Below are 10,138 nucleotides of genomic sequence, written 5' to 3' on the forward strand. Positions count from 1 at the left end.
AGCTACGGAGGTTTTTAGTGACCTGGCTGGGGTTGCTTGAGGGTTGGGGTCCCCGAGGCTGGAGGACCTTAAGCGCCTGTATGAGTTTTAGGGGCACTGGGATCCCCCAAACAGGGAGTCTGAGGGGTCGGTTGCAGAGGAGAATGGGGCTGTGGGAGCTTAAGTCGGGCTGGGTGGTTTTGGGGGGGTGCCTGTGGGGGTGGGGGGTGCCTGTGGGGGTGGGAGGGCGAGGCCCTCGGTGCTCATGGTTCTTTGGGGCCGGTGGTCTCCCCGGCGCCTCTGGGCGCGGCCCGGTTCTCCCGGAGGACGGGGCGGGGTCGCGGGCCCGAGCGCCGCTCCCTGCGTAGTCTCCGCCCCCCCGCGGCGGCCCCGCCCCCGTCGCCATGGGAACAGCCGCGGCGGCCCGGCTGGCGCGGAGCTCGCCTGCCTCGGTCTCCGCCGCTCCAGGGGCGGGTGGGGTGGGCAGAGTCCGGGCCGCCGCCGCGGCCACCGGGGAGAGACCAGGAGCGGGTGCGGGTCCCGGAAGAGAGCGCGGCTGCCGGCCGCTTGGTCCCGGTCCCGGTCGAGGCCAGGGTGAGGGGCGCGGCGGGGCGGGGGCGGGGGCGGTGGGGGAGGGGGGTCCCCAGGACGCAAGAACAAAGGGAGCGGGGTGGGGGAACCGGGTCTCGCCCCCCACCACGCAGCCCGGGCCGCGCGTTCGCACCTGTTGTGCGCGGGCCGGCCGGGTCGGGGTTTCCTCTCCTTGCTCTTAGCGTCCCCACCTGCGCGCACGCCCGGAGTTGGGTGCCCGCGGGCCAGGCATGGGCGTAGCCAGGGGACAAAGGCGCGGGCGGGGGCTGGGGCTCGGCAGGGTGTGTGGGGGGGCGGCGGGTGGGGACGACGCGGGGGCGCGGGAAGGCGCAGCTTCATCCCTGCCTCACGGGCGGGCCCCCTCCTCCGCAGGGCGCGCGGCGATGTGAGCCATGAGCGCGACGTGGACGCTGTCCCCCGAGCCGCTGCCGCCGTCGACGGGGCCCCCGGTAGGCGCGGGCCTGGACGCGGAGCAGCGCACCGTGTTCGCCTTCGTGCTGTGCCTGCTCGTGGTGCTGGTGCTGCTGATGGTTCGCTGCGTGCGTATCCTGCTCGACCCCTACAGCCGCATGCCCGCCTCGTCCTGGACAGACCACAAGGAGGCGCTCGAGCGCGGGCAGTTCGACTACGCGCTGGTCTGAGCGGTGCGGCGCCCTCGGCCGGCCCTCCGCGGGGTCTCTCTCCCGGGGCCGATCCGACGGTGCGCCGCCGGGCCTGGACCGCGCTCAGGATCCTGCCCCCGAGCCCGCAGCCCGAGGGGGGAGGGCGTCAGGATAAGTCCAACCCCTCCCCCCTCACACCCCTCCCATCTTCCCTGCTGGCCAGGCCGGAGCCCCACTTCGTGCCTTTATCCCGCCCTGTCCTCTCTCCGTAACTCACCGGCCCGGCTGGCCCCCGACTCTAAAGCCTGGGTGGGAAGAGGACGCCCGCCCCTCCGCCCCCAGCGTGTAGGTGGCTCTGCTACTGCCCTGCCGCCGAGCATGAGTGTCATGTCCGCTCCCGGGTTCGGGGACCCCCGTGTCCCTTCCCCTCCCTCCCCTGTCCTCTGGCCATCCTCACTCCCCCGCCGCCCGCCCCCGCCAAGTGTTGAGCCCCTCCTCGGGCTCCGGGCCTGCGGGCTCTCCTGGGCCCATGAGGTGGACGCTGCATACCAATATGACCTGCGGGGCCTGCTCCGGAGACAGTGACTGAAGAGCGACAATGGCTGCTGTGTCCAGGATGCGAGGCTTCTTCCATGGGGGGGAGAGGGCAGACAGGCTCCCTCCCGCCCCCAAACCAGGCCCCAGTTCAGGTCAGCGCGCCCCTCCCTCTGTCACCACCTGCACCCCTCATTGGCCCTCCTGCCACCTCCCCCTGGTTCCTCCTGCAACCCCCCCCTCCCAGGCTCTCCCCTTGCTTTCTCACTCCTCCCTGCCTCTGAGCCCATGGTATTAATAAAAGCTGTTATTGAGCGCTTACTGCATGCCAAGCAGCGTGCTGAGGTAGCTCCTCCTGTACTTGGTCTGTTCTCTTTTCAGGACCCTGTTAGCATCCTCATTCTACAGGCCGGGGGACTCGGGTCCAGGCAGGTTGAGTGACCTGCCTATAGCTGGCTTCTAGCCAGGCTAGAATTTGAACCCAGGGCTGACTTCTGCACACTCTTAACAGCTGCCCAGGGCTGCGAAACACCCAGATGTACACTCTGGGGGACCAAGGCATAATTCATCCCCCTTGCTCCAGGAACAGCCAGGACCACCCTTCTTTCCCTTGACTTGAGGAGACTCTGGGGGCCGTGGAATGGACTTGGGCTAGTAGGGAGCCTGGATGGGGTGCCCTCAGCCAGCCCTGGAGGTTGTCTCCAAGAACTGGCACGGCCTTCTGGTACTGTGACCACACCCGCAGCCCCAAACCTCTCTGGCCTGGTCCCTCTGTCCCACCATCAGCATGTGCACTTTGGACACCAAGGGGCTGGTGCTGTGAGTCCTTGGGCATGGAGTGGGCTGGCTCCGCTCCACGGCCCGCCTGCGAGATGTGTTGTGCGCCCCCCGGGGGAGCCGTGTGCAGTGTGTGTGGGGAGAGACGAGCGTGGCTATAAAAGGAAGGCTGTGTGAATGCACAGGCTCTGCGAACAGAAAATTCACTGGCTCTCAGAGGACTGGTTCGATTTGGGGGAAGGTGGTGCCGTAGGAGGACACCCGGTTCCCTCACCCGGCCCTCACCAACCTGCCCCTGAATCCACACGCTCATCGAGGCTGAGGGAGGGGGGGCCCGCGCAGGGAGACCTGGCAGCACCTCTGGGACTTGGAGACCTTGGGTCACGGCCAGGACCCCAGCCCCCTCCTCCACCCAGCTCTGCCCCCCCTTTCCTGCTCCTAAGGCCCCTCCAGCTCTCCCTCCCTCCCCCACTTGCTTCCCCAAGGCTACCTCAGGGACTCACTCCCCTCCCTCCAACTTCCTGCCACACGGGCAGCCCACCTTTAACCCTCCGGTGGTCAGGAGTCCAGCTCCCCCGACCTGGCCACCCTCACTCTGCTAGCCTCTCCCCTCCGTCTGTATGATGGAGGGTCATCGGGCTCTGAAAACCTTTCCCCGACACGGGTCAGGCTCAGGCCTAGACCCTCCAAACAATCACCAAGGGTCCCCTCACAGCCAAGCCAAGGTCGCTCCAGATGGCATCAGACTGGACCTGGTGCAGTGGCCTTTACCGAAAACCACACCCTCCTCCCTGGCATGTCCCCGCTCCGTCCCCAGGACTCCAAGCTATGGCTCCCTACCTCTGATTCTAGGCCCCCTCCCACCTTTCACTCACAGGAGAAAGACAGCCAGGGGTATAGACCAGAACTTTATTCACAGTTACAGGACACCGGACACAGGACTTCAGAAGGGATGAGAAACCAGTGGGGGGAGTATTTGAGGGTGATTTTAGCCCAGCCATCTGGCTGGAACCCCCCCACCCCAGTTCTATGGCTGAAACCCTGTACAACTTTGCTTCGGTTTTTGGGGTTTTTTTGGCTGTGCTGTACAGCTTGTGGGTTTTTAGTTCCCCAACCAGGGATTGAACACGAGCGCTCGGCAGGGAGAGCGTGTAGTCCAACCACTGGATCACCAGGGAATTCCCTGTGCTTCCATTTCTGAGACCCACACTGTATCGAGCACCTTAAAGGCGACCTGTACTGCACACTGCATCAGGGACCTTCCGCCGTGGCAAGATCCTCAGTGACAACCCAGTGCCAGCCCAAGCAGGACTGAGGGCCTGGGGGCTCACCGATGTCTGGTGTGTCTGGTGAGGTGCCGGGCCCCTCACCTTGCAGGGGTGGCCACCTGGCCCAGAAGCTCCAGGGGTACCAGGAATGGGTTCAGGGGGCAGATCCCAGCTGCTTGCCAAGTGGATATCGGTTCGCTGGGCCCAGCATTCTCGGGGGCCTGAGGAGTGGCCTGGCCAGCCTCCTCTTGCCCCCTGGAACCTGTCCCGTCATCCTCAGCCCCAGACCCCAGGCCCCCACTGGCAGGGTCGGGCTGGGGGGCCATCAGGCGTAAGTACGTATCTGACATATGTTCAACCAGGGCAGCGCAGGGCAGGCGGGACAACTCCTCAGGAAGTGCCATGAGCAGGTCAAGGACCACAGCTGACTCTGGTGATGGATGGAAAGGGGACGGGTGAGGGAAGGGCGGGGCTTGCCGCCGGAGACTCCCACCCCCAGATCGTCAGCCCCTCCCTTCTCACCAGCTGGGGAAAGCTCGGGGCCTTGGCCGCCGCGGGAGATGGACGACAGGTACTTGTAGATCTTCTCGAAGTCCACAGAAAAGTCTTCCTCAGCGGACGGGCCAGCCAGGGACTCAGAGGATGCCTCAGGGGCAGGGCCTTGTGTCTTGGGGGCGGGGCCAGGAGCCTCAGGGCCCAGGTCCTCCTGCCTTCCAGGGGCGCTGAGGAGCAGTAGCTTTCCACGAGCCTGCGTGGGCTTGGGGGGCTGGGAGTACAGGAGGCTGATGGGCTCCGTGGCTGCGATGGTGAGCACCTGGCAGGCAGAGAGATCAGGCAAGGAAAGGCAGAAGTGTCCCCGTGGGCTACTCCCCTGCCCTGCAGGAGACAGCCTTCCACCTCCAAATCCTCCCTGCCACCCTGAGGAAGGCGTCACATTCAGCAGAGGGCCTCAGAAGGGCGGACACTGAGGCTAGGGTGTCCGGTGACGGACCAGAGTCACAGAGCTGGCAAGAGGAAGGGACCCAGGAACCAGGTCCAGCTTAATGAGACTCACATATATGACCCCGTCCCCGGGATACCCCCATCCTTCCTGGCAGATGGCTGTACCTGTGAGAAAGCCACGGTCAGGGCCTCCTCCAGCGGGCCTGTTATCTTCTCAGCCAGATCCATCCACACCTGGGTGGAGTAAGCAGAAGGTGCTCACGGATCAACCTTCAGGAGTCCCCCAAGCCCTACCCCTCCTGCGGCTCCCCTGACCAGGTTATCCCCCCAACTCCCACCTCATCCTCCAGGGGCCGGCCTTGGGGAGCCTCGCCCCGCCTCACCTCGATGGGGGCCGGGGTCTGTGTTTCCCGGCGCCTGGGACCCTGTGGGCCACCTGGATGCATCCTCCGAGTGGCCTTTCGGAGCACTCGGCCCTTGAGCTGCCGGAGAAAGTCCTGGATCTGGGGAAGTGAGAGGATGAGGCCAAATGGACCTTCTAGAAGCCCAGGGCTAGGCAGTCCACTGCCTGCTCCAGGGCCGGCCACTGCTCCCTAGCCTCCCGCTGGCCCGGAGTTAAGGGTCATAGGGACTCTGCCCAGGGGTCTTGGGCCAAGGCCCCAGGTGTGACCAGCTACCTGACAAAGATGTAAGGCCCTGGCTGGTTCTGGCTCCTCCCCGCAGCCAGGGCCCACCCTTTGCTAAGTACTACCCTAGTCACCTGCCCGCTTCGTCCACTCCGCCCCATTTCCTGACTCACTTCAACCTCATTCCCGCCCAGTCCCTCTGCGCCTTCCACCCAGTCCGGGGCCTCCGCTCTAACTCGAGTTCGCCCCGCTCCTAAATTTTGGCTTCGCCCCGCCCCTCAGCCTGCCGCAGCACTGCCTCCTCCTCGCCCCGCCTCTCGGCTATGTTCCGCCCTCGCCCCGCCCTCAGCTTCTCGCAGGCACACAAGGCCCAGCCTTGCACTAATCCCGCCTCCTCCGGCGTTCTTCCGGTTCCTCAACCTCGCCCCCGCCTCACCCTCGACCCGCCCACTCCAAGGCCCCGCCCCCAGCCTCACTCTCGTCCCGCCAACTCCCAGGGCCCGCCCCTCCGCCAGCCCCGAACACATCCTAGCCCCACCTCCAGCCTCGCTCCCATCCCGAGACCCCTCTCACCTCGACCTCGCTCCGGCCCGACAGCTGCCGGGCCAGCTCGGCGGCGTCCGGCTCCGGCTTGCCCCGTCGCGCCTGCAGTAGTCGTAACAGCTGCCGCTTCTCGCGGGCGCTCCAGGCCGCGGGGCCGGTCACCTCACCCAGATAGCGCGCCGGGGCCGCTCGCCGCCGCTGCGGGGGCTTCATGCCGGTGAGCCGGGTGAGGGCGGTGTCGTCGTTCCGGGGCCGTTTCCCTAGTGGGCGGGGTTACGGCGGCCGCTGGGGCCAAAAGACCCCGCGCGGAGGCAGAAGTAGACGGGGGCGTGGCTCTGCGTTTGCGGGCCGAAGGGAACTGCTTCCCCGGGAAGTAACGGGGAGACTGGCGTCTAACTGAGGCGGGGGCGAACGAGACCCCCCCGCCCGCATTCTATCTCATTCGTGAACTGGAGCCAAGTTCTTAGATCTCGTGCCCTCCCTCCCTTCCAGAACTACGTCTTGTGAAACTCCTATTATGTGCTTTGTAGCCAAGAGCCTGGGCTGTGGGGTCGGCCAGCCCTGACTGGTGAGCAAGTGATTTGGCCTTGCCGAACCTCAGTTTCCTCAACCGTAAAATGGAGCTAATAGTCATCCCCTTGTCTATGCTCTGGGGAGGGAGGAGCTCGGGCAGGAGGGATTTAAGGACCTTTAGGCTAGACGGAGAGGAGACTGGAGCAGAGGCCTGAGCTCGAGGCCCTAGCGAGGGCAGGGTTCGGGCGGTGGGAGTGGAGAGCGGAGAAATCCTGGGGTTGAGAAGGCAGGTGGGCGGTGCAGGGGTGGAGAAGGAGGCGAGGCTTATTTTTAAATTTAAGCTGGTGGGGTTGGGTGTCCCTTTTTTGTCTGGGACAAAATGCCCTTGGGGCTCCCCTGGGCGGTAACCGCACACGTATATATAAGGGCGTATGAGCCCCGCCCCAGAGCTCCACCCCTCCAGTCTGGACCTTTTCCACCCCGGAATCCCCACCCCCGCGCCACGCGCGCACGCAGATTTCAGAACGCTGCAGTTCAGGCCAGATGTTTATTCTGAGCCCAGGTGGGAGGGTGGGAGGAGGAGCAAGAGGGGGCGCGGGGCGCAGGGATCTTAGTCCCATCGAGTCTCAGGTCCTGGCGGGCCTGGTCCAAGGCTGTGGCTGGTATGTCTCTGGACCCTGTTGGGGGCGCGCTATCTCTGGAGAGGGGCGACTCAGGCTGAGCAGGGTAGAGGACGCTACGGCAGGTCACCCCCTTCCCAACCGATCATTGGCCGCCCCATCAGTCTGTGTGCCGGGGCGAGGGTGGGTGCTAGGTCTGAAACCCGAATTCTCCTTGCCTGGTGTGCCTGTCTGAGGTGTTGAGGTCCTTTCTTACGACACTAAGCCCTCAGTCGGCCGCGAGTCACGCACTACGTGATTTCTAATCCCAGCTCCACCAAATTTTGTGATCTTTGGCAAGTTAATTTCAGAGAGTGTCTCATTTTTAAATATCTATTATGGGGATTATAGGAGTATCTACCTGAAGCTTGTTACAAGGATTAATATGCGTAAAACATTTGGTACTCCGCCTGGCAGAGAGAACGCGCTATGAAGAGTCATTATCACCTCCCTCCTCCATCCGTCCTACCGGCCCCAGGTTACACTCCCCCTCTTCCCTCCCCCCAACACTTACCTGCCTCACTGGGGCCTGCTGGGCGGGGGGCCGCTGGGCGAGGCTGTCGGGGGCGGGCCGGGGGGCAGGGGCGCTGGAGAGGAAAGGCAGTCTGAGGAGTAGGGGTTGCTGCGCGCTGGGCCGGGGCAAGGGCGCCCCCTGGGGGGCTGCTGCAGGCGTAGCGGAAGCAGGTCTAGGGATGGTCAGGCCCGAGCAGGCTGGGATCGCCGCGACCAGGGGTCCGGACGCGTGGGAATAGGCTGGGGGCCAGGCGGAGATCCCGGCGGACGCAGGTTGGTACCTGAGTGAGCGCAGACGAGGCCGAGCCCGGCGGCCAGAGCGGCGCCCAGCACGAAGGCGGCCAACACAAGTGCTACCACCGGCGCGGGCTCTAGGACCCCCGGGGCCGGCGCGGGAGGCTCGGGTCGCACGGCTCTGCCGGGGACGCCCTTGGGTGGCCCTGTGAGGAGTACAACGCAGAGACTGGGCTCATGCCTCAGATGTCCTCCCCATCCCCCTTCCCGACCCCAGAGAGCCCCGCTGAGGACTACTGCGTGCTCACTGGGGGGCAGCCGCGGCACCGTGACCACGATGGGCTGCGTCAGCGTGTGCAGGTGAGGGCTGTCGGCACCCAGACTCTCATCGCGGCCACTGCCGGCGCCCGCGCACGCCTCATCCCGAGGCAGACACTGGGAGGAGGGGGAGGCAAGAGGCGGGGACGTCAGGGCCCCGGCTCCAGGGGCGGGTCCCCAGGGCTCCCAAGAGATCTAAGCGTCCAGCACTATATTGCAACCAGGTGTCGCAATACTAGACCCCTGGAAATTCGGCCCCTTCGGACGCCCCTGCGCCCAACCTCAGCCTGAGACCCAGTGCCTACTCCCAGTTTCGAGGTACCTCCGCCCCCAGGTCCAAAAGCTCCCAGACCCTCAGATCCCCAAACCCTAAGAGGCTTCTCCCTCAGATGCCAGAGGCTCTTGTGCCCAGCCCCGACGGGCCCGGGCGCCCAGATTCCCCGCCCCGTGCCCGAGCACCGGCGACGGTGGAGACAGCGTCAGAGGCGCAGGCGTCTGGCGGGCTCCCCGGAGGCGGCGGCAGCGGCTCAGCTGGCAGTGCAGGAACTGCACAGAGGCGTTGAAGACCGGGCGCAGGCGGAAGCTGAAGCGCGCGGGGCGAGCGGCACCTGGGAGCGGCCGCGGTGGCGGGAAGGTGACCGAGGAGTCGGCGGAACAGCCCCCGCGCAGCAGCGCCAGGGCGGGGCCCGGGGTCTGGCGTGAGGATGGTGTCACCCAGCAGCGGTGCAGGGCCATGCCCCAGCGCGGGGAGGGACGGGCCAGGGCCGCCTGGGGGGCGGGGTCGCGGTCAGGGTTGGCTGCCCCCACCGGCTGCCACCCGGCCTCGGTGAGCCCCGCGCCCGTACCTGCACGAACACGCGGCTGTCAGCCGGGACCTCCAACGGCCCCGCGCGGCGCGGGAAGGCGTCCTCCGCGTCCGACAGCTCCAGACTGAAAAGGGGTCGGCGCAGCCTGGGCCCTGGCGCCGCGCGGAACGGGGACACTGGCAGGGAGAAAGGGTGGCACAGGGGAAGGAGGATGCGCTGTCCCTTAGGCCCCCTTGGCAAGTGAGCCAACCTCGCCTCCACTGCCTACTTTGGAAAATGGATGCAGTTGCGGTGGAGGATTCACCCGCGCTCGGCTCCGCGCTTCCCACCGCCAGCCGTAAAGCAGCTGGGATGTACCCGCTGGAGACCTGGGGGACATCCCAGCCCAGCCCCTGAGCCTGGGCGCAAAGCTGCGCCTTCCTGGGGAGGAGCCCCCTTCCCAGACCTCTACTTCACCATCCCCAGTGAGCGAGGGAATCCCTGGCCCGGAAGGGGTCGAGGGGCACCTGATGGTGGAGGGTCAGCCTGGGTGAGGTCAAAGGCCCTCCCCTTCTGGAGTCTGAACCCCCCGCTCATCCACCGAGGACCAGGGGCTCCTCTGGGGTCACAGCAGGGCCGTTTGGGGGGAGGGTGCTGGCCCCATTCTTGCCTTTCTAAGGGGAGGGAAGAATAGCAAGGCGCTCTCCCCCAAGCCCTTTGGGCATCGTGGAGGCCCAGCCCGGGGCCTTTTCCCTTTGTCAGTGTTCCTCACTCACTCGCAGGCTGAGGGCAGCATCGGCAAAGGGTAGAGGCACAGGGGAGCCTCCACTGGGGTGTGTGATCACACACACATGCACCACACTGACAAAGACCTCTGCCTTAAGGAGGCGCTCAGCTGGGGTCCTCATCAAAGGATGTTCTCAAATGTCCAGAATTACCGGCACAGACACTCCCTAAAAGCATTGGCGCAGACTGCTCCCCTCCCACAGCCCTTGGTCTCACCTGGCTGCTGGGACTTCGAAGAAGTTGGGGATCCCAGAGAACCTGGAAAACGGGGGACGGTGCAGACCCCACCTCCCACCCACCCCCGTTCCCCCAGGCGGGGTGGATGAGAGGGTGCACTGAGAAAGAGTAACACGGGAGTTGGGGTGTGCTGGGCCACGTCCCCTTGCCTGTACATACCAGCTGACTCGCTGGGCAAGGTGGTCATCCCTGGGAGCAGGGCCAGCAGCAGGATAGCGGTGCCCAGCATGC

General features: G+C 65.7%; 3 protein-coding genes across 4 annotated transcripts; 1 reads left to right on the forward strand and 2 right to left on the reverse strand.

Annotated features, from left to right (window-relative positions):
- Positions 1–511: 511 nt before the first annotated feature.
- CTXN1 (cortexin 1) lies at positions 512–2,007 on the forward strand. Its single transcript, XM_082650839.1, has 2 exons — positions 512–573; positions 943–2,007. The coding sequence occupies exon 2, from the start codon at positions 963–965 to the stop codon at positions 1,209–1,211; it is 249 nt and encodes an 82-aa protein (XP_082506965.1). The 5' UTR covers positions 512–573; positions 943–962; the 3' UTR covers positions 1,212–2,007.
- Positions 2,008–3,402: 1,395 nt separating this feature from the next.
- SNAPC2 (small nuclear RNA activating complex polypeptide 2) lies at positions 3,403–6,102 on the reverse strand. 2 transcript variants are annotated; one of them, XM_082650161.1, is made up of 5 exons: positions 5,893–6,102; positions 5,077–5,196; positions 4,859–4,927; positions 4,274–4,517; positions 3,403–4,181 (listed from the first exon to the last, which is right to left on the reverse strand). In XM_082650161.1, the coding sequence occupies exons 1-5, from the start codon at positions 6,073–6,075 to the stop codon at positions 3,850–3,852; spliced, it is 948 nt and encodes a 315-aa protein (XP_082506287.1). In that variant the 5' UTR covers positions 6,076–6,102; the 3' UTR covers positions 3,403–3,849. The 2 variants fall into 2 exon arrangements, with proteins under 2 accessions (XP_082506287.1, XP_082506286.1); XM_082650160.1 differs by having other exon boundaries at positions 4,274–4,565.
- Positions 6,103–7,553: 1,451 nt separating this feature from the next.
- On the reverse strand, positions 7,554–10,136 carry TGFBR3L (transforming growth factor beta receptor 3 like; the record flags this gene model as incomplete). The annotated part of the gene is made up of 6 exons (XM_082650973.1): positions 7,554–7,621; positions 7,829–7,987; positions 8,090–8,216; positions 8,559–8,867; positions 8,945–9,081; positions 10,067–10,136. 6 exons carry the CDS (start codon positions 10,134–10,136, stop codon positions 7,554–7,556), a joined length of 870 nt encoding a protein of 289 aa, XP_082507099.1.
- Between the last annotated feature and the right edge of the window lie 2 nt (positions 10,137–10,138).

Source organism: Grampus griseus, assembly GCF_964374135.1.
Source record: "Grampus griseus genome assembly, chromosome: 3".
Classification (NCBI taxonomy): Eukaryota; Metazoa; Chordata; class Mammalia; order Artiodactyla; family Delphinidae; genus Grampus; species Grampus griseus.

Excerpts from the sequence above, each read along its gene's own strand:
- CTXN1 (XM_082650839.1), top strand. The coding sequence starts at position 963 with ATGAGCGCGACGTGGACGCTGTCCCCCGAGCCGCTGCCGCCGTCGACG.
- SNAPC2 (XM_082650160.1), bottom strand. The coding sequence starts at position 6,075 with ATGAAGCCCCCGCAGCGGCGGCGAGCGGCCCCGGCGCGCTATCTGGGT. Across the intron at positions 5,197-5,892 it reads CGGGCCGGAGCGAGGTCGAG|ATCCAGGACTTTCTCCGGCA; the intron begins GTGAGAGGGGTC and ends TCACTTCCCCAG. Across the intron at positions 4,182-4,273 it reads CCCCGAGCTTTCCCCAGCTG|AGTCAGCTGTGGTCCTTGAC; the intron begins GTGAGAAGGGAG and ends ATCCATCACCAG.